The 22,924-nt window shown below is 52.9% G+C and overlaps 1 protein-coding gene across 1 annotated transcript in view; it reads right to left on the bottom strand.

Moving 5' to 3' along the window:
- Positions 1–1,457: 1,457 nt before the first annotated feature.
- LOC144942107 (1-phosphatidylinositol 4,5-bisphosphate phosphodiesterase gamma-1-like) overlaps positions 1,458–22,924 on the bottom strand; it is a 44,361-nt gene continuing 22,894 nt past the window's right edge. Inside the window, exons 16-32 of the mRNA XM_078868803.1 lie at positions 21,510–21,691; positions 18,720–18,926; positions 17,676–17,795; positions 16,664–16,847; positions 15,472–15,543; positions 15,167–15,273; positions 14,101–14,188; positions 13,423–13,492; positions 10,342–10,505; positions 8,774–8,864; positions 7,936–8,151; positions 7,136–7,284; positions 6,064–6,178; positions 4,797–4,958; positions 4,150–4,238; positions 3,111–3,310; positions 1,458–2,597 (exon numbers count right to left, since the gene is read on the bottom strand). Of these exons, the coding sequence (XP_078724929.1) occupies positions 2,531–2,597; positions 3,111–3,310; positions 4,150–4,238; positions 4,797–4,958; positions 6,064–6,178; positions 7,136–7,284; positions 7,936–8,151; positions 8,774–8,864; positions 10,342–10,505; positions 13,423–13,492; positions 14,101–14,188; positions 15,167–15,273; positions 15,472–15,543; positions 16,664–16,847; positions 17,676–17,795; positions 18,720–18,926; positions 21,510–21,691 (2,283 nt within the window). The 3' untranslated portion in view covers positions 1,458–2,530. The remainder of the gene's footprint in view (positions 2,598–3,110; positions 3,311–4,149; positions 4,239–4,796; positions 4,959–6,063; positions 6,179–7,135; positions 7,285–7,935; positions 8,152–8,773; positions 8,865–10,341; positions 10,506–13,422; positions 13,493–14,100; positions 14,189–15,166; positions 15,274–15,471; positions 15,544–16,663; positions 16,848–17,675; positions 17,796–18,719; positions 18,927–21,509; positions 21,692–22,924) is intronic.

Raw genomic sequence — 22,924 nt, 5'->3', positions numbered from 1 at the left:
CCACGTTACCATCTTCACAATCAACAACAATAACGTCACCACGTCACCACGCCACCGTCACGAACATTACCATCACATCGTTAACATCACCACTTCACCATTAAGGTCACCAATATCATTACGAGCTTCATCACCACATCGTCAAAATTCGCACCACATTACCTTCACCCAGGACTAGCACCACCGACATCACCACGTCACCATCAACAGCACTAACATTGTCACCAAATCAGCATTAACAGCACGAACATCACCACATCACCACTACACCCACAGCAGCATAAAAAACATCACATCAGGAGCACATCCCCCCACACCCCATACAATGTTGGACCGTACTATGCAGAGGTGTGGACTCGAGTCATGTGACTTGGACTCGAGTCAGACTCGAGTCATGAATTTGATGACTTGCGACTCGACTTGGACTTGCATAACAATGACTTTGTCCCACCTCTGGTACTATGCTCACCAGATTATTGACAGCACGACCACCGCCGTCATGGATGGATGGTTCACCTTCCTAAATGTCCACCTCCTACAACTCTGGTTGTCCTATGGATGGTCTCGCTCCGTCACATGAATGTGGAATTTCCACAATTGGCTTGGAGCCGTGGAAATATTCGACTTACCTGGCTACACTACGAAGAGAATCACATTACATACATTAAAAAACCACCATAAATACAATTTACACCAGTTTGCCAAAACATCTAGACCTTTATTTTATATTTCAGAAACAGTTTAAAATAAATCCAGTCATAATTTTTACTTAACGTGTTATTGAATACATTCATGAAGCAGCAACTTCATTTTAAGACGGGGGCTGCGTGTCACCCGCATTGCGAAGGTGGCACGTGCTGTTATCGGAGGTCACAATTCCAGACGTAAATCAAAACACAATTGCGACAAACCACGGCCTCCAGGCAGTGACAAGTCCATGGCTCCAGTTCGGAGACACTACGAACTCTGCTCCGGCATTTCCAGTCTGAGGTGATAATACGTGCAGGTAGATTCACCAAGAAACTGGACTCCGATGGCAGTGGCGTCGTCATCATCATCATCGCTAGAGGCCCATGGATTCGCATGGACACCCATTCGCATAGAGATCCGTAGACTCACGGAGAGACCCAGAGACTCGCATAGAGACCCACTGACAATTTTGAATGTGATGGTCGTGACTTAATCACAAGAGGTGGCAGTCTGAGCAGCTTTCTGATAGAACTGGTGTGGTGCTGGCTGCCCAGTCGTGGCGGATTATCACCACAAGTTGTCTTTGCATTTCAGTTATCAATTCGTCCGCCTGCATATGTTACCTGAGAGTGGAAAAGTTTAATTGGACTTTGTAGCTTCCGCTGGTGGGAGCCAGGAGCTGTTGGAATCCAAGAATGAGAGCACAAATCGAAACCATGAACAAATATTTTGTTTCTCAGAGCTGGTATTTAGCCAGACCAGGGGAATACAAAACTTAAAATGGCTTGGGTTATTTTGTGCAGTCATTGGTGACTGGGCTGAAACCATTGACTCGCTACACTTGAGAAGCCGGTTGACTCACGGGCAGCTGCGCCTGGGCTTGAACCCAGGATTTCAGCAATTGCCAGCTCAGCGCTCTGACCTACGAGCCGTTTGGCCATCTCCCGCAAATAGTGACCTTAAACACTGTGCGACCTGACGTCCTGCCCCTCCCTGTAGAGAAGAGGCAAGACACTTGACTGTGGCCACTGCCCCTTGGGGGGTGCACGGCCAATCAACACAGCTGCTGAACACGTGGGGAATGGACCTGGAGGAAGAGTGGGAAGAAGCTGACAACAATAATATAGGTCTTCTGTGACGGTGCTGCTGCCGGCATGACGTGACGTTGTGCACGCAAGCACCACCAGGCAATTTGTGAGGTAAGACGTGGGCCTCCAACTGGAACAATTGCATGCAGTGGCGTAGCGTGGTTGGCACAATCCCTGGTGCAAAACAAAAGAATATCTCCTCCCTCTTCGTAGCCCCGGCATGCGGGCTCCTTCCCACCTGCGGGGGCCCCAGTGCGATTGCACCGCCTGCACACTCGATAGCTACACCACTGCCAAAACAGAGCCAAGCATCTGCAGCCACGACAAAAGCAAATGCTTTGAGATGCTCGATCTCTCGTTTAGTGCAACGTCAACAGAGTGTACATCTCGACCAAACGACAGAGATTCCCTTGCACTCCCTCTGACTTGCATACCTCACAAACTGTGTTTCACATTTTATTCCCCTAACGTAAAACTAAACCTTTAATAAACATACAAGCGCTTAGGTGCTGCATGTCCTTGTCTTGAAAGTTTGTGTAGCTGTGAGGAGGGCATCTGTGGGGAGGTGGGTATGAGGAAGTACATGAGGAGAGGGAGGTGAGGAGAGGTGAGTGTGAAAAGGTAGGTGTGAAGAAGTAGGTGAGGCGACGTGGGCGAGGCGACGTGTGTGTGTGTGTGTGAGGGACAGCTTTGCGGGAGAGGGCAGCTCGACTGAGGAGGCAATGCCACCGCGCTCCAGGCAGACGTCACCCTCAGTGGGGAGCGTAGAAGTCCACGTCCTTTTGCTGAGACTTTTTTTTCTGCTCCTTTGCGCGCAGCCTGAAACAATAACAACAAGAAGAGAGCGAGCGTCATCAGCTGCAGCAGCTGCGTGGAGGATGCCCGACTCTCCGTGGCGGCAGGGGAGACACCATCCTCTTGCCTCTGCGGTTCGTGGATAAAACGTCGCGGCCTTCCGCTCGGGTGACGTGTGCCGGACTGACTGGGCGCAGGCCCGTGAACAACTAGGACAACCGCCTGCCGTGTTTTACAAACGAATGGCATACATGAAAATTTGAATTTCTTTGTTATCATGAAAGAGAACTGCAAAGTGTGTGCGCAAGGCTGAGAGCATTGTAAATGAAGTGTGGTGGTCACATGACGCCCATGCAAGGCATAAGGAGAGTTATGCCTTCCTGCAGCACAACTTCGTGTGTTGCTACATCAAAGAGTTTGCGTGCATAGCGTGCTACCCATTGCGTGAAGGTAGGTGGTCTGTGCAGGTGGTGTGGATATGATGTGGAGATGATGTAGAGATGACGTGGAGATGTACAGAGAGGAGCCCCTGCCGACCTCTGGCTGCGCGTGGCCGTGAGCTCCATGAGCCGGCTCTGTGTGGCGTAGAGCTCCTGCAGGCCCTGCTCGTAGTTAGCGGGCGGGCGCCCCCCGGCTCGCTCCATGGAACTCTCGCCCAGGTCCACCTCGTGCGACAGCTGGTTGGTGCGCGCGCGCAGCTGCTGGATCGACGAGTACAGCTCGCCGTTGTCCTCCTCCTGCAAGTCCGGTTCGTTCGTTGAGGGGATAACTCGAGAGGCAAGGATAGCCTCAATTGCAAGAGTGACCCGGACCGCCAGTCACCAACACGACAACAAGTGGCAAAGTAAACACGAGTACAATAATAAAACGAAGAGAAATCAGTTCACAAATATAATTAATATTAACCTACATGCATGTCCTGTAAAAGAGTTTGTTGGGACGAATTGCTTACAAACAAGTTGCATAAATATCAACATAACATGTTGGGGTGATTATCGCACTCCTGTAGTATGTAAGCAGACAGGTTTACTTGTCAAATGCAACTGCAAAGTGAAGTCACCACGCTGAATCGATGGCTCACCGTCCACTTGTACATTAGGCGCGAGAGTGACCTCGTACAAGTGTGCAACGACGGAATTCCGGGTGTGTGGGGCGGAGAAGGGGTGAAAACCACCGCGCAAACTCTTTGCCCTTGGTACAGTGCGCTCGAGTGTCACGGAGACGGGCACGCACAGTGATCGTCACGTAAATAAAAACTAAACTATTTTCTATTTTACCAGGTAAGGTGCACTGAGCTATGGAGCTCTTTTTCAGACGTGACCTGCTATCACGACTGATAGCCCAATGAAGTGGCCTATCGTGTGGACATTTATGGCAGCCAAATATGTTGTTTCTAAATGTTGAGGGAAAAACTGGAGAATATGGAGAAAAATCCACGCAACCACAGGGAGAGAGACACGCAAACTCCAAATATACAGCAGGCGTCAGGGTCTGGACTTTTCATGACCATAGAGAAACTGCCGAGGCAGGAGAGGCCCCGGCACGGGGCTGGGTGTCGGCGTAAGGGTGTCAGGACCTTTAAGCTGCTGATGCCGATGTGAATGAGCAGAGAGGCCAGCTCGATGTCCTCGTTGTAGCCGTTCTTGAGCGGCACGGAGCGGAATCCTTGCAGAGACAACGAGGGGGCGACTCACTTAGCGGGCTGCCGGGTAGTGTGGGAGTCGTGAGCGATTGTATACGACAATGATACCGGCATCAGATCGCATCTATACAAGTCAACCATAAACGACGCCGGTGTCACATTGTACATCATGTTAATATTTCATGTAAAACGTATGAACTAGGCAAGGCACAGGATCACCCTGGATTAAGGTAGCCGCTAGGCCACTGAGCGGTTACGACGCTGATGACCCATACGGACAGCGGCCATGGCGTCGATCGGGCGGGCGGTCGGCCGGGTGACCGAGGTCGAGGTCGTTAGAACATCGAGGTCCCGCAAGGCAAAGTCGATGTCATTCAAAAATGACCTCGGCCGACGTCGCCCTGCTGTGCCGATTGGGTGCCTCTGGCACGTGACGCGAGTGGCGACACACGCGAGTTGACCCCCGCGCCCGTCACTCTCCTGGAGTCTGGGCCCACCACGAATTCCCAGCCTGCCCGACCTTCCTCCTCCCCGCCACACTGCCGCCCACCGCACACGCTCCCCTGCCCCCCTAAGCACACCTGTCTTGAGGCCGCGCACGGGGAACGTTGCCTGCGCCAGGAAGTTGGAGTCGCTGAATATGTCCTCCTCGTAGACGACGAACCGCAGGAAGGTGAGCTCCGGGAAGAGCACGTCGAAGATGATGGAGCGCACGGCCCACGTGGGGCTCAGCCCGTTATCGGCTGTGGGATGGGTGGGATGGTGGGGGGGGGGGGGGGTGCACGAGAGAGAGGGCACACGAGAAAGCATGAGAGAGCGTGTGAGAGAGTGAGTGAGAGAGCGAGTGAAAGAGCGCGTCAGAGAGCATGTGAGAAAGGCCGTGAGAGGGCGTGGGGCCACCGATAATGTGACAAGTTTTCGAGCTTGTCGCTGGCACACGGGGACACTTTATAGTTGTCGTTTGCCCGCAATTTCATCCGATTGTGCTGTTGGTGTCATACGAAGAAGAAAATTCATTCGGAACTCTCTTACTGGAGAATGTCTATCAGAAGTGGATATCACAGAGCTGCTTCCCTTCAAGTGACCTCTGTTTCACACACATCAGGGGGCAGCACTCTGCCACCTGCCCTGCTCCGGCGTAATGTTTGTTGAGCATAGGTAGCAATATCATGAGGGTTTGTTTTGTGCAGATATTGGCGACCGGGCTGAGACCAACAACTCGCTATACCCAACATCAAAATGTGATCGCGGGCTGAGGCTGAAACCCGGAATTCGAACCCGGGATCTCGGCGGTGGCGCCCACCACGCCTCTGACGTCTGAGCCGCCCGGCCGCCTCCGAGGGCGCAACTGCTGACTGAAGACGGGGCGAGGAGCTCACGAGGTTGTGGGCACAGCAGAGCGAGGGGCACCACACGGAGACACCAGAGAGCGGCTCGCGTGGCGCGTGTGTGTAGGACTGGTAGTTTAGAGATCAGCGCACTGCGCTACGAACTCCGCGACCCGAGTCCAATTCCTGCCCATGGCCAACATCGGCGACGAATATCTGACCTGGTCCTGAGCTTCCCCCTCCCATATTAAAAGTATTTTGGTGCTATAAATGTCAAAATGGTGGGCCACTTTGATGCTGTTTGTTGTTGTAACGTTCTTACCCGCCCCTACTGGACATCCGTGAAAAAGAGCTTTACAGCTCATTGGGTTCCTCCAGTAGAAATAAAGATTCTGATTTTGACTGAGCATTAAAAGAGTATATGATGCTGTGTGTGAACATAAACACTGGGGGAGACAAAGGCGGCCGTGTGCGGTGTTGGCCACCCGTCCCCTCGTGCGTGCGTCTGTGTATCACTCACGCACGACCTCGGTCTTGAACTTGTTGGAGTCGAACTCGGCACCGCATATCTCCACCTCCACAAACGGGTTGCTGATGCTCCGGCTGCTCCGGGGCAGGCGCCTCGCCCCGTACAGCTGAGCGCACGCGCACACAAGTGGACACACGCAAATACGTGCACACGTACACATGCGCACCCGCACACACGCATGCATCCACGTGCGCACGCACAGGCGCAAGGGCATACAACAAATAAAGATCCCTTCATTCCTTGTGCAGCCACACAAATGGCTTGAACGCATTGAATGTGTGGCTGTGCTATGCAATGATCACTTCGCTGCGCTCCCTCGTGTTGTCCAGTCAACCTTCGCTGAGTGAGAGGTCACTCATTCTCCTCTGCTGCTCCTATAGCTTGGAATTCCCTTCCCCCAGCAATCCGCACTGTCAAATCCCTGCCCCTGTTCAAGTTGAGGCTCTGCCTGTGGCTGACCGAGTGATTTGATGAATGTGATGGTGACGGGGAGACATTGGAGATAGGGGTTGTGGTGCTGCAGCATTAGGGATGTATGTACGTTGAACTTCTTTCGCACCGTACGTAGCCAACCGCGCTAATCAAAGGTGCGGGGGAAGAACAAAAAACGAAACACAAAAAGCAGTTCTAAAGAAATGAGTTGTCAAGGTTAGTGTTCAGCGTTAGTGTTAAGGTTAGGATAAGGGTTCGGATGTAATTGTATGGTTAGGGTTGGTGTTAGCATTCGGGTTAGTATTCGGGTTGGGTATAATATCACGGTTAGGCGTAAGATTTAGGGTTACAGTTAATATTAAGGGTTAAAATGTAAACTAGCGTGAGAGTTAGGGTTCATGTGAGGACCAGGTTTGGTGTTAAGATTCCAATCAGAGTCAATAGTAGGGCAGTGTAAGCAGTAATATTAGGATTCGAGATAGTAGGAGGAATTAGGGGTTGAGTATAACGCTTAGGGTTCGAGTGGGGATTACAGCTCAGATTATAGTTGCGGTAGGGGCGAGGGTTATGGTGGAGGTTAGGATTCTGGTCGGGGTTAGGGATGGCACTCGGGGGAGTGGTCACTCCGTACGATGAGCTGGATGCTGATGCCCTGCTCGGGCCGCAGGGTCAAGCTGTCGCGCGGGTTGAATCCGGGGTCCAGCATGCACTCGGGTTTCAGCAGGTAGCCGCTGCGGCCGTTCATGCAGAAGAACGCCTCGTTCAGCTGCATCGGCTTGTCTGTCCCACCACAGCGTCACACCACAACCAGCATAACATCGCAGCCGGCGTCATACCCACATCATCGCGCCAAAACGTCACCACAGCCGGCGTCGTACCACATCGTGACACCACGTCACACCACAGCCGGTGTCACACCGCAGCTGGTGCCATATAACAGCTGGCATCACACCACAGCTGGTGCCACATAACAGCTGGCGTCGCTCCGCAGCTGATGTCACATCACAACCAGCGTCACACCACAGCCACCGTCACACCAGAGCATTGCAATAACCATAATGATGCTGTCATCAAATCAAGGCTCAAGAGTTTTCAGTGTTTCTAAAACAATTGCGATTCACACCATAATCACCAGAATCACCAGATACACGGGCAATATCATCACCAGTTGCCGCATCATCATCATCATCATCCTTTGTATCATCTTCATCATCCTACTCCCCATCATCATATACCTCACCATCATCACCAACTCACCATCATCACCAACTCATCACCATCACCTTCGCTATTATCACAATCATGACCCTCACCATCATCAACCCCATCATCATCATCATCTTCACTACGAGGCCCAGCATGAAACGGGCCGCTGCTGCCACTCTCCACGCGTCCTGGGGGTTCCCCGTGCGCCGGCTCGCAGCAACTCACCGGGCGTCTGGAAGTTGAGCGCCACCATCTGGGTGCCGCAGAGCCACATGGGCACGGGGTCGTAGTTGGAGGAGTCGATGCGCTGCCCCTTGGGGTAGATGCGGCTCAGGTAGCGGGCGTTGTGGGCGAGGAAATCGCGCGCCCGGGCCCCCGCGGCCACCTTCTCCGCCTTGCTCTCGTTGAGCGACGACATGTCGCGGCAGCTGCTTTTCTCCTCTGCTCGTGGTCAACGGCGCGGGATGGGGAGGCGGCAGAGGGGGGGGGTCACCAGGCGGCGAGACCCCCGTGGATTCATCGCAGCTAGGGTTGGGCTTCGGCATCACAAGAACTGATTTTGACGCTCCACCACCACCGCGCAAGATTTGCTGACCGGGGTTGCTAATCGCGGGAAAATAAATAATTATTGTGAAAAATGTGTATACCGTGCACTGGAGTGCCGCCAATACGTTCAATTGGAGACGTGATTTTAGAACATTTGAAGGATGCTGAACAACGATGGGACGCGCACACAAAGACAAATTGCTATGAACAGGCTATGGGGGCAAGTGCTGCTCACAAGCACCTATGAAGCCCGGCACGGTACACGAGGGAGTGGGTGGCCAGCACCGTGCCCGGCTCCCTTTGTCTCCCCAGTGCTGATGTGTACACACAGCACCAGGTCCTAATTTTAAGGCTGGGTCGACCTTGGGGAGACCCAGGACCGGTGGAAATATTCGCCACTTGTTATTGGTTGCGAGCGGGAAATTAATTTGGGTCACCGTGATTCAAACCGCAGCTAACGCACGAGCACCCGTACACACGAACACATACACGCACAGAAGTGCACGCACGCACGTACTGTCGAAGGGCACCGGGCGACAGTACACCACGAGCTCCGACATCTGCAGAGCCACATTGCGGCGCCGCGACTCCTCCATGCACGTGTGCATCTTCACGGACAGAGGGACGGGGAAACACGGAGAGGTCACGACCTCGGCACGGAGACTCCACCTGCGCTCCTCAACCCCATCACGAGCGCCGTGACAACGCAACGTTGCAGCGCGACCAACTGCACCACCACCGGAGCAAGTCCACAAATACTCACTGGGTGGCCACCTGTCCTGGGGTTGACCTGGACAGCTCGGGACTGGGTGGCAGGAACTGACTTGCACAGAGATCTGGTGATGGTATTGTGTTGAACTTTATTACAGAGTGTTGCTAAACCTTGTGCCGACTGAGACACGGGTCTAGGTTCGGTCTGTGGAAAAGGTGGCAAGCCCCAGATAGACACCACACACCTCAACATCATCACCACCATCACCACCACCTCATCAGAGCCCACCTCCACTTCCTTCAGCGGCTCCAGACACTCAGCACGGTACAGCGCATGTTGTACCGCACTCACAAACCATACAAACACTGTATCTATCAGGGCACTGTACAAGAGGGGAGGATGGGAGCCGAACCCCGAGGGGAAGTTGGTAAGGTGTCCGCGAGGAAACCGTTTGCTTTAGTAAGCAACGGCTTGCTACACAATTCTGTGCACACACGAACGCGATAAAAGCGGGAAGTTGGGTCCGGAGAAGTTCCTCCTTCGTTGAGGCGATGTGAAGGCTGCGGGCCTGTGCCCATGGGCTGCGCGGTTGCCAGGCTAAGGGGGCTCTGCGGCGAGGATGTCGATCGACTCCCCGCGATGGCTGCAGTGTTGATTGCAAACGGAGGGCGTTGGTGTTTGCTCCGTTTGTTCTGCTTTTTTGTTGTTGCAACGAACGGAAATGCAGCGTTACACTTTGGCTTCTGGTGGGGAGACATTTGGCCGTGTTCCTGGTTACGGCTGGAGAAAATAAAAATTGTAAAAAAAAAAAGTGGACAACTCCGCTCATAAATGGTCTCTTTCACACTTCTGCCAGGGTGCCAGCTTCCTCGTTTGGAGCAAAATTGTGTCGTACAGTGCATATCCAGACCTCATCGCACGCGCACTTGCAGTGCCAAAAAGGCTTTGAGTAACGTAGGGCTCTATCGTAAACGAGGCCGGCGCCTCTAAACCTTTTCCACGACTTGCACGGCTGCAGTTACCGAAAAAATGTGATTCTCAGATTCGTCTAGAATATCTGTAATTGCAGAGATGTAACGGTTTGTATTATTGGCAACGGCATGGACCTGGGGCTGGCCCGAGCGCTCGTCGCCGTCACTGCCACTTCTCTCGCACATCCATTGTCCCCAACACGACCATCATCATCACCGCCACCATGACATTGAGCACCGACATTTCCAGAACCACCACCACCAACAGAAGACTCATGCATTCGGAGCCTCGTGCTCCGAGAAACCGATTCTCCCGACGGCGACCGTGATCCTGGACCGAATGCTCCGGCGGTGGCGGTAGCAATGCAGGGGTGCATGGGGGTGGTGGGGAGACCCTCGTACCCGGATGCCGGCGTGGTTGGCGGTCTCGCGGATCTTGGTGACCCACGAGAAGAGCTCCTCCTGGCTCGTCACGGCCACGTCCAGCGGCCGCACCACCGGCTGCATGACCTTCGCCTCGATGGTGAAGACGCAGCGCTGGCTGCCCTTGCCCTGCTGGTGGATGGCTACGGCACACGCGGGCAGCGGCCGTCGGCGTCGCCACCGACATCGCGAGCATCGCAAACGCCTATGCCGCCACTTTTAATAACCCCACCCTTTATCTCAACCTCTCGTCACCTTACGTCCGTTTTTTATGATTGCCGTAAATCGCCATGGAATAAGGCGCAATTTCAATCTATATAAGGTCTCGAGTGTCACTGTCAGAGCCGCCGTCACCACCAACAACATCGTCTTCAAAAGTCATCGCCGGCATCACGAGCATCAGTGTCGGAATTGCCATGACGAGCATCTTCACCGAAATCGCCAGCATCGTAAAAGATCAAGAGTGTCACTGTCAGAACCGTCACCACCAACATCAATATCATCATCATCATCACGAACACGACTGTCACAACCACCATCACAAACATCACCGAGCATCATAATCATCACCAACTTTACCAAAATCAAATTAAAAATGTCCTCAAAACACCAAGGAGGCATGCGCAGTATATACCTGTTGTGTTTACAAAACCCTGGGTACCTCTACGAAGAGCTAATTTTGCCCATTTACTACTTGTAAAGTAATGTTTTGAGTGCTCAACCATACTAAATTTAAACACCAATAGCGCACATAACTTGAAGGTATAAAGTAACTCTGACATGCAGGTTTTTCGTGGCCAATATAACGAATCATAGAGTACTTGCTTTGCTGGGTCAGATCGCGTGAGATAAATGTGTGTTTTAAAGCACTCCTCCTGCCCACAACGCAGCCAGTCAATGAAGCCGTCGCGTCCCGTCGAAGCGGTGATACAGTGTCACGTTCGTTCACGTGAAAATGTATACTTTTGATTGATTGGCAGGAACATCACAAAAGCACCGCACGGGCTTGTGAGAGCTCATTGGGCCGCTCGGCAGGGTGGAGCGGCACCGTAATGTGGAACCGTAGCCCGGTACGCGGCGTTCCTGCACAGCGTGGAGATGCCGCTGAGCCACGGGTCAGCGCTGTGCCTCGCGCGCGGTTTGCTCTTTGACCTTTCAGCTGTGACATTTTCACTTAAATTTTTGTACATTTTTTAGGTTTCCCCAAACCCCCCCCACCTCATGCGGGACACTGTACATCCGCTCACGGAATACACTGCCAGCAACTGAACCGTTGAGAAGTTCAAACTGCTGCATGATTATAATAATTATTTAATAATGGGCGATATCTTGACTTAAAGCTTTTGTGACTGCAGGAATTCATATTCTTGGGTCTTTCGGTAAAGTCACGTAGATAGGTTCAAAGAAAATAACAAAAAAATAACAAAAAACTACGACGTTTCGATCGCAACACAAGCGGTCGTCTTCAGGAAAAGGGGGGTTAGCTTTGAAGGCAAACTGTTTATAAGGGTTTGAAATGGGTGTAGCACAAATGTCAGCAGCCAATGATAATGTAAGTGGTGGACAGCCAACCCGACGGTGGTTAGTTTTCCACCAATCAAAGGGCTGGCAGGTGAAAATTAGCATGTTAATGAGATATTAGCATGTTAATGGAAGACCGCAGAGCCGTAACCAAGTTATTGTCGTGCAAAGTGGCTATGTGAGTGTGAACCCTGTGAAAGCGTAAGGTTTGAAATGGGCGTAAAGCACAACTAACATCGGAAGGTGGTAGGATGGGAACATCATAGCCAATTATGACTTAAACTGGTTGATAACGTCCTTCCAATGATTGCTCAGTTTGTACCCATCTTCTCGGTTGAAATTGTGTCTGTCTATATATATGAATGGCTTCATGAACGAATCTTTGTTGATAGCCAGTGGGCTTGCAAAGTACCTTCATCTTAGAGAAATCAATTTCGCGTGAGCCCACCGCATTCAAACAATGATCAGCCACGGCCGAGGTATTGGTCCTACAGTGTTTCAGATCTGCCTTATGTTCACGAACACGGTCTGAGCCATGTCGCTTAGTTTCCCCAATGTAACTAGTTCTGCAGACACAGCTTAGTTTGTAGACGCTGGGGTATTGCATGTCAGGGATCACATCCTTCACAGATGGGATCAGATCACAAATTTTATGTACTGTGTTAAATCGAACCTGGATCTTGTGTTTGCTCAAGATTTTGGAAATATTTTTAGTGACCCCTGCTATGTATGGCAAGGTGATGGTTTTGATTGGACCTAAGATGGTTCTTTCCCAACGGTTGGGGTGATAGCTTTACGGATTGTGTAGTCCGAATATCCATTCCTCTTGAGGGCTTGGTGTACGTGTTCCAGTTCACTGGCTAGGTGATGACGGTCGGAAATACATCGAGCTCTATGGTGTAGAGTTTTAACGAGGGAATTCTTCTGGGATGGATGGAGGTGGGAGTCAGGTTTTAGGGAGGCATCCGTGTGGGTGGCTTTCCTGTAGACAGTGTCCCATTGAGCCATCTGGTCTCTTTTCGATTAAAACATCCAAGAATGGTAACTTGCCATCCTTTTCCACCTCCATGGTGAATTTGATGGCTGGGTGGATGGAATTGATGTGGTTGAGGAATTGGTTCAGAGTTGGTCGGCCATGTGGCCAGATGATGAACGTGTCATCTACGTACCTCTTCCACAAGGATGGACGTAGAGTGGATGCCTAGATGGCATCTGTCTCAAATTTTGTTTGAAATGTTTTCATGTTTTTTGTTATTTTTTGTTATTTTCTTTGAACCTATTTATGTGACTTTACCAAAAGACCCAATAATATAATGCAATATAATGCACACCATGTAACATATCGTCTGATAATAATACAATTATTGTTGTATTTCATGAGGAGTCTGTGGGAACCTCCGCAAAGAGTGACGGAACCAGCACCAAGCACCAGGAGGGCGCCCGGCATAAAAAAAACACGGAACGTTTGGCCGACGTTGGGCCGACGTCGCACATTTACTGGGTGGCGACCGTGACGCGACGCTGGTGGGGGGGTCTCACTGATATGCGTGGTGGGGATGTCGATGGTGCCCTTCTGCAAGCTCCCCAGTGGGTTGCTGCCATCCGTCTCCTGTGGGGGGGGGAGGGCGGACAGGGGGGCGGTGGGGGTAGCCACAAGGAAGGGTTGCGGTGACGCCGGGGACACGGTGCGCGGGCAGGCGATGCGGCAACCGGGAGGACGCGCGCACGGACAAAGAAGGAGGCGGAGAAGAAGGAAAAGGAGAAGGAAGAGGAGACAGAGGAGAAGGCCGATGCCAAGAAGAGTGAGGCGAAGGAGAAGAAGTGAGATCTGAGCCCAGTGGGCTCCCGGTGGACTCCGCCATTCGACACTGTCTGACGCCTGTGCTGTCCATGGATGTGTTTTGTCTCGAGTGTTGCATTCGTTGTATAAAACGGTCGTATGCCTCCAGTGTGTGTGTGCGTAATGATTTTTAGTTACATAACATCTAACCAGGCCCTAATCTCATCAGCCGGGTCTGTCCGGGTCACAGACCCGGACAATATTTCCACACATCCCGTAAATGCCCCTCTCGCTGTGACTCCTCATCGTCACGATCCTACTGCGGCCTACCAACACAGGCCCACTGAGTTACGCACAGCTACCAGCGCTAGACTGGAGGAGGGATGCTCGGAGAGGATTGTGCCGCCGGACGGGAGGTGCAGCGAGGAAGCCCTCACCTCTTGCTGGGCGAGCGGATTCGCCACTTCCTCCACGTAGTTCGAGGGGAACCACAACTGCTTCTTGCCGCCGTAGTCACCCTTCCACCTGCACGGAGAGACCCCCTCGCTGTGACGCGCCGCCGCAACGCTCGAGAGACGCAGCCCAGCGGAACATGCACAGGACGGACGCAGAGCCCTTGTGCTCACGCGCGCGCAAGTGTGACCGTGTCTTTCCCGAGTTACTAAAAAGAATGAAAAACTATCAACTATTTTTACCACGTAGGCTTTTGCGACCAATATTATCCACGAGGTTTTTTTGGGGGGGGTTAGATCGCGTAAATATATAAATGTGTCGTTAAACCCGCCACCACCCGACACAGCCAATAAGTAAGGTTTGTCACGTAAACAAAACATGCCAATTAGTTACTAGATCAGCACACCGGTGTGTTGGAGAGTAAACCCACAACGTGAACCCACAAGGTAGTGGGTTTAACGACACATTTAGATTTACGCGATATGTAACCTAGAAAAACCTAAAATGGATAAACTTTTTATTTCACCAGGTAAGGTCCACTCAGCTATATAGCTCTTTTTCAGAAGCGACCTGTCCACAAATGATAGCTCAACGAAATGTATAGCAGCCAAATCCTCGAAATGCATGTTCATTCTGAATGTAGAGGGAAAAACCGGAGGGCCTGGAGATAAATCCACATGACCACGGGGAGAACATGCAAACTCAACTATACAGGTGTCACGGTCAGGATCGAAACAAAGACCTCCTGCATATCAGGCGAGGTAGTTAACATCTCTTCACTGCGGCGCCCCAAGCAAGTTGTCAGCACTCTCCGCATTACGTGTGCCTTGTTTAGCAATCATCAGGTCTCCATGTCCCCGTGTCTCAGTGTCCCCTCATCCCTGTGGTCCCACGTCCCCAAGTTACTGTGACCATTTTAACGGCTACCCTCTTGTCCCCTATGTCCCCTGTGTCCCCCCAGTCTCCGTAACCCTCTACCCCCATACCCCTGGGCCCCCGCTCACCAACCCTCGTCCTGCACGTTCCCGTGTCCATACGCCCGCCGCTCACCAGCTCTCATCCTGCTTGTCCACGTTGCGGATGATGGCGTTTCTCAGGAAGGAGAGCTCGTCGCTACGCTCCGTCTGGTAGTCGTACAGCGTCTTCACCATGACTCCCTGCAGCACAGGCGCCATCAAGCAAGTGTGGGCTCAGGTCACTGGGTTCGCAATGGGTCATGTGGGGTCACGCAGGGTTACTCCGAGTCCATTCAGAGTAACACGGGATTACTCCAGGGTCACACAGGGCTACACAGGGTCACACGGCTGCACTCGGGCACAACAACCGAGCAGGGGCGGTGGGGGGGGCGAACCTACCGCGGGTTTGGTGGTGTTGTTCGCGGTGACGTAGAGGCTGTCGGAGCGGTAGAGGCTGTTGAGATCGGCCATCTGTCGGTGGGAGAGAACCACAACGGCTGGGTTCCTATGGCTGCATCCACGAATTCACGTGGCACCTGCGACCTCCGCTCCGTACCGGCGAGCCAGAGGTCATTCCGTGAGAAACGAAGTGGCGGGGAAATCTTCAAACAGCCTCAACGGGAAATCCACAGTCCAGCTGCAGAGCGGGGGTTGCAGTGGTCGGCGTACTGCGCTGCGATCTCAGTGACCAGAGTTCAACGCCCGGTCACGACTAATATCAGTAAGGTAAGTTGAACTTCTGTCGCACCGTATGTGGCCAATCGGAGGTAATGTCAGAACCGGTCCCAGGCCTCTATGTCAACTCGGCCTTAAATGAGTACCTGCTACTGTGTGTCAACATCAGCTCTGACACAAAGATGGTCAGATATGGTGCTGGCTACCCCACTCTCGCATTCGCCATCCTGGCCTTCATAGGTGCTCGCTAACAGCACTTGCGCCAAACGTCTGTGTAGGCTTCACGGGATACCTTTGTTTTGCATACGCAGTTTGTAATTTAGATGTTGCCGTTGCAGCGATTAAAATGCACAGGAGGGGGGATAGTGGCCATTGACATTATTCTTGTGGGCCAGCTATTTATAAATGAATCTCGTTCTTGGTTTGAATGTCGATTACTTTTTAAATGTTGAATTATTGGCAATAGAAAATTAACAATGCATCATCATCATTATCATCTTCGACTTGGCATGAAAATAACACCTAAGGCCGCCGGGTTTTCAGCACAGTGCGCTAACCATTGCGCCACCCCTCCCCACTCCACACACCCATCGGCCCCCATGTCTCCCACGTCTCCACGAATGCCTGCAATGCTTTTGGAGGCCCTTGGAAAAATCCCAGGTGAGGCCTCATTCTGAGGCTTCCTCAAATGTGAGACCTGGGTACAAAACTGCCCCACCTGCCTCCCTTTTCCCACGGCCATGTCCACGTGCAACCCGCACGTCTCCCTGCGTGCGTCTCACGCCACCTCACATATCCCCCATGCGCCTCCACGCGTCCCCAAGTGTCCATGACAGGTGACATCGTTTCCCCGTATTTCCTCGCGTGTCCCCCAATGTGCGTGCCCACCACTCCGCCGCCACCCCCCCCCCCGCACCTCGGTGCCGAGCTTCTGCAGCGTCTCTTCGTTGATGGGGTAGCGGAGGCGCGTCTTGCGGTAGAGCGGCTGCTTCTCGTAGTACGACACGAGCTCGACGAGGCTCTCGAACTCGGCCGAGCTGCCCAGCAGGAAGAGCCGCCCCTCCTGCTGCACGCGGCAGTGCTTGATCTTGCCCTCCGAGCTGCACACGCGAGCGTGCGAGCGCAAACGTCGCATCACAGCAGCGGTGACAAAGAGACAATGCTGGGGCACGTGTTGTGAACGGAGCACCTATGAAGGCCGGCGTGGCACACGAGGGGGTCAGTGGTCAGCACCGCGGCCGACTGCCTTTGTCTCCCCAGTGGCGATGGTTTTTACACACCACACCAGGTACTCATTTGAGGCGGAGTCGATCTAGAGGAGGCCCAGGACTGGGTAAGATAATGATCATTGGTGTTGGCCGTGAGCGTGAATCAAACCCTGGTCCCCGGCAAATAGCGCGGCACGCTAGCCACTGCACTAGCGCTCCCCACACACGTACGCACAAAGACAAAGATCTCCCGTATAGCCTTAGCAGACTGTTGGGGCAGGTGCTGTTCACGAGCACCTATGAAGGCCGGCACGGCACGCGAGGGGGTGGGTCGCCAACACTACGCCCGGCCGCCTTTGTTTCCCCAGTGGCGATGTTTACACACCGCACCAGGTACTCATTTGAGGCTGAATCGACCTAGGGGAGGCCCAGGACCGGTCCAGATAATCTCCACTGGTCACGGGGTTCGTAGAGCAGAGCACTAACGGCTACGCTACCACTGCCCACACACACACGTACACACACACGTACACACACACACACACGTACACACACACGTACACACACACACGCGTACACACACACGTACACACACACGTACACACACGTACACACACGTACACACACGTACACGTACACACACGTACACACACGTACACACACACACACATGTACACACACGTACACACACACGCGGACGGACGGACGGGAGGCGCTCACCGGAAGGTGATGGCGAAGGAGCCCGGCTCGCTGCGCTTGCGCACCAGGAAGGCGCCGTCGTGCGGGACTCGCATCAGCATGAACTCGGCCTCCCCGCGGCTCATCCCGCTGTGATACCAGCTGCGACGCACGGGAGACGACAGCGTGAGCCGCGCGCGCGCAAGCACACAGCGGTGGGGGGGGGGGGGATACAGCACTGGCGTGTGTGTGGCCGTCGAGTGAGCAGGCGGTGCAACTGCACCGGGCCTCGAAGGTCGGAGGGGGATCACCCGGCTCCGACCCACAGGGAGGAGGGAAGACCCTTGCACCGGGTCCCCCCGGGTCCCCCCGGTGCCAACCGCACTACGCCGCTGTCCGCGAGGGTGCGAGTGGCGGTGCGTGTGTCTGCGTTTGAGGGTGAGGACGGTGAGAAATGTTGAGGAACGAGCGCCGGTGTTTGTGTGACAATGCGGGACTGCTGCCGAAAGTTTGAGAATCGAAGTCATATTTAGTGCTCATCTCCTGTTTATTCTACAGCAAGGGCGCATCTATCGCTAGGACAACAACGAGTGATCTGTGTGCCTATTGATGTGAATGCTGGTGTGTATGTTGCTGTTATCTTGACAATGTATGTACCATTGAACGTGAGCTTCTTTCACAGCGCATGTAATCGGAGGTGTGGAAATGTGACCGTTGGTCCGTGTGCGTCGGTGTTTGCCTGACAACGCGAATTGTTGGTATCTGGAGTTTGGTCTAGCAGGGAGCAGTCGCTACGCCTTAACCCGCGACCTCGACGAAGAAGCCGCTGCCGGTCCTCGGGGGTTGAAGTCCGCTGCCACCGAGCGCGGAGCATCGGGAGGGACCAACACGGAATAGGCGCCGATCAGCGGACACCGAACTGTGCAGCCAGATCAGCCGAACTTGCCCCAGCGATCAACGGACGGTGGGAAGGTGTAGCTGCCAAATCGCACGGCACATCCACGAATTGTTGGTATCTGAGAATGACGATGACGACGATACGATCGTCGGCCTGCGCCTCCGCCGTGAAGCCGGTGTGCCTCTCACTCCTTCTTCTCGTGACCATTGGGCTGCGGCACCGGCTCGGAGAGCTGCATCTCGATCTCCTTCCAGCGCAGCGGCACCTGGCGGTAGTAGGCCACGAGGTTGTACAGCGAGTCGAACGGGAGGTTCTCGAGCAGCGAGTAGCTCACCACTTCGCCGTTGACGTCGCGCTGGCTGTGGATGCGGCAGTGCTGCACGCGGCCCGCGTACCTGCCGGGGGGGGGGGGGGGGGTCGTGCGAGGACACTCCGGGGTCAACCGCGATCCGGCGCTTGGCTCGCCCCGGACGGCAATTCGTAACCGATATCTGGTTTGGGTCGCGTAATGAGTCAGAACGAAAACTTGTGTTGCTGAGACCCTCCTGCATCCGACGCAGTCAAATTAAATTATCGCGTGTACACAAGCGACTACCGCTTCAATCTCTACGATTGTTGCAGCTCGCTCACCGGTGGATTCGTGAAAATTAAATACTTTTTTTGTTCTTCCGGTGAGCAGAAGAAGAACTCTCACAACCCAATTGAGCGATTAGATTTGCGAAGTTTCGCTTCAAACCCCGCCAAGCATCATCAGGACAAGATCCGGGAAGTCAGAATAACAACTCAGGAAGTCGGGTGGTGAAGGTGTCTTAAAACGAGACAAATTCGGTCAGATCACCACGTGGCTCAAACCCAACGTCTAACAATGAATCATCGCAGTCGCTGCAAAAAATCTCGACGCATTAAGTCGACCATAGAGTCTCTAGCGCTTCCAATGGAGGGTGACGGCGTGACTGCTCCATCTGTCGCGGCTCGGGGGGGGGGGGGGGGAATGGCCAGTGACTCTCGCCACGGGGTGATCAAACATGAACACAACTGTCGTGTCGAGTCGTGGTGCTGTCCGGGACTCTCCATGGAGAAAACCGGACAAACTTATTCAAGAGCGGCCCAAAACTGAGAGAGAGAGAGAGAAAAAAGGAAGTGCTAAAAGGATGCGCGTGCCTCCCCTCCCCCCAAGCTAACGATGTGTGACGTCTCGAGACAAGACCTGTTTCTGTGGTCTGTAAAGTAGGTGATGCTATCGCCCATATTAAATACTTCCGAGGACGCGTCGTTCGTGAGCGTTGCAGAATCCGCGCAAGCGCATTATTTTTCTTCCTTGTTCTAGTTTGTCTACAATTTTTTCCCTGCAGAGTCAGATTCCGATCTCGCGATCGGCGCCGCAAAACGCAGACTCCACTCGGTGTCTCACAGAGAGATTCAACAAGTTCTTGACTTCCTGGAACACTGTCGCAGAAATTAGATTGGCACGCCACATCCTTCTCGCCTTGTTTTGACCCCATCGTACCCTACAATCACGAACTGTTCATGCAATTATAGGACTATAGAGTATGAAACTATAGGATTATTATGGAAATGTATACTTTAGTGGTGAGTGCCTTATGTACCTCCGATTAGCACGGATGACTATGTACGGTGCAAAAATAAGTTCATCATGCGTACATATATTATGCAAATAATCCCTACTGCACATGTTGTGGAAAATAATGGGTGAGAATTCATATTCTTGGTTCTTTCGGTAAAGTCACGTAAATAGAAAAAAAATTATTAAAATAAAACAACTAAAATTAAATTGAAATAAAAAAAATTGTAATAATACAAATAAAATACAAATTAATTGAGAATAATAAAAGCTGAAAAAACCCACAAGAAAAATAAAAAATATATATAGTAAAATAAATGAAAAAGTATTTTTTTTTTAATAAAAATGAATTGGAAATAATAAAAGCAAAAAACCCACGACGTTTCGATCGCAACACAAGCGGTCTTCATCAGGCGGAGAGAAAAGAGGGGGCAAGCCTCCAAATGTTGCTGCTTATAAGGGCTCCAGAGTGAGCGGGCGGGGGACCAGAGCGGCGCTAGCAACACGCCAATGCAGGAGCAGAACAATAGGGGAGTTGGGAGGAGGAGAGCTTGTGCAGCGCAAACAGCATGGGCGGGGCAGCCAGTCAGCCAGCGCTAATGTAGGAGCAGACAATGGGGGGGAGGAAGGGGGCAGAGACAGGGGGAGAGAGAGGGGGTGGGGCAGATATAGGGGGGGGGGGGCATTGCACCTCACAACACCCATCCACACTACTGACGGTAGAGGTTGACAAGAAAACACAAATCGAGTCATGACCCAAAATGGTTGATGACATCTTTCCAATGATTGCTGAGTTTAAAACCGTCGTCTCGGTTGAAATTGTGTCTGTGTCTGTATATATGGATGGCTTCGTGAAGGAATCTTTGTTGATAGCCAGTCGGCTTGCAAAGTACCATCGTCTTAGAGAAATAAATGTCATGTGAGCCAGCCGCATTAAAGTCATGATCAGTCACGGCAGAAGTATTGGTCCTGTCGTGTTTCAGATCTGCCTCATGCTCACGAACACGGTCCGAGACATGTCGCTTAGTTTCCCCAATGTAACTGCTGCCGCAGATAGAGCTTAGTTTGTAGACGCCGGGATATTGCATGTCAGGAATCTTGTCCTTCACAGATGGGATCTACGGCTCTCTGTGTAAGTCACTGGATGATTGGCCACTAGACCATAGACTCGCTATGCTCGAGACGCCCTGTTGTAATGACCTTCATCGCCCTCCTCGATTCAAACCCAGGATCTGAGCGGTGCCGGGCCTCAGTGCCCCGACCTCTCGCCGGGCCGGCCTCCTTCGTGTGTGTTTTGTTTTTTGGGCTAAACGCTCGCCCTGTCACAGAGAGACAGAGAGGAGGGGGGGGGGGGTCCGTCGCGTGCCGGTGGACCCCACCGTCGGTTGGCTCTCACCAGAAGGAGATGGAGAACTCCCCGCGGAAGCGCTCGCTCTCGCGCACCAGGAACGCCCCGTCCTGCTCGGCGCTCTCCGCGCAGAACTTTTTCAGCAGGCGCTCGGCCTCCTTGCGGCCGCCCGCCATGCGGCCATGGAACCACGACTCGGAGAAGTGCAGCTCCTCGTGGCCGCTCCCCTCCTGCGCGAGCGCACGGCCGCACAGGTCAACGCCATCGTGCAACCACACAGACACACAACCACACAGACACACAACCACACAGACACACAACCACACAGACACACAGACACACAGACACACAACCACACAGACACACAGACACACAGACACACAACCACACAGACACACAGACACACAACCACACAGACACACAACCACACAGACACACAGACACACAACCACACAGACACACAACCACACAGACACACAGACACACAAACACACAAACACACAACCACACAGACACACAACCACACAGCCACACAGCCACACAGCCACACAGACACACAACCACACAGACACACAACCACACAGACACACAGCAACACAGACGCACAACCACACAGACACACAACCACACAGACACACAGACACACAACCACACAGACACACAAACACACAACCACACAGACGCACAACCACACAGACGCACAACCACACAGACGCACACCCACACAGATGCACACCCACACAGATGCACACCCACACAGACGCACAACCACACAACCACACAGACACACAACCACACAGACACACAACCACACAGACACACAGATACACAACCACACAGACACACAACCACACAGACACACATACACACAGCAACACAGACACACAACCACACAGACACACAACCACACAGACACAACCACACAGACACACAACCACACAGACACACAACTACACAGACACACAACCACACAACCACACAGACACACAGACACACAACCACACAGACACACAGACACACAACCACACAGACACACAGACACACAACCACACAGACACACAACCACACAGCCACACAGACACACAACCACACAGACACACAGACACACAACCACACAGATGCACAACCACACAGACGCACACCCACACAGACGCACACCCACACAGATGCACACCCACACAGACGCACAACCACACAGACGCACACCCACACAGACGCACAACCACACAGACGCACAACCACACAGACGCACAACCACACAGACACACAACCACACAGACACAACAACAACAACCGCCATTCACCACTAAGTGGCGGTGACGTCACCACGACGCTTGTGCCAGGCTATGTGCACAGACACACGACCACACAGACATACGACCACACAGACACACAACCACACAGACACACAACCACACAGACACACAGACACACAACCACACAGACGCACAACCACACAGACG

The sequence above is a fragment of the Lampetra fluviatilis genome, chromosome 26 (genome assembly GCF_964198595.1).
Source record: "Lampetra fluviatilis chromosome 26, kcLamFluv1.1, whole genome shotgun sequence".
Lineage (NCBI taxonomy): Eukaryota > Metazoa > Chordata > Hyperoartia > Petromyzontiformes > Petromyzontidae > Lampetra > Lampetra fluviatilis.
Note: the sequence above shows the minus strand (reverse complement) of the source record. Positions and strands in the feature narration are given on the sequence as shown.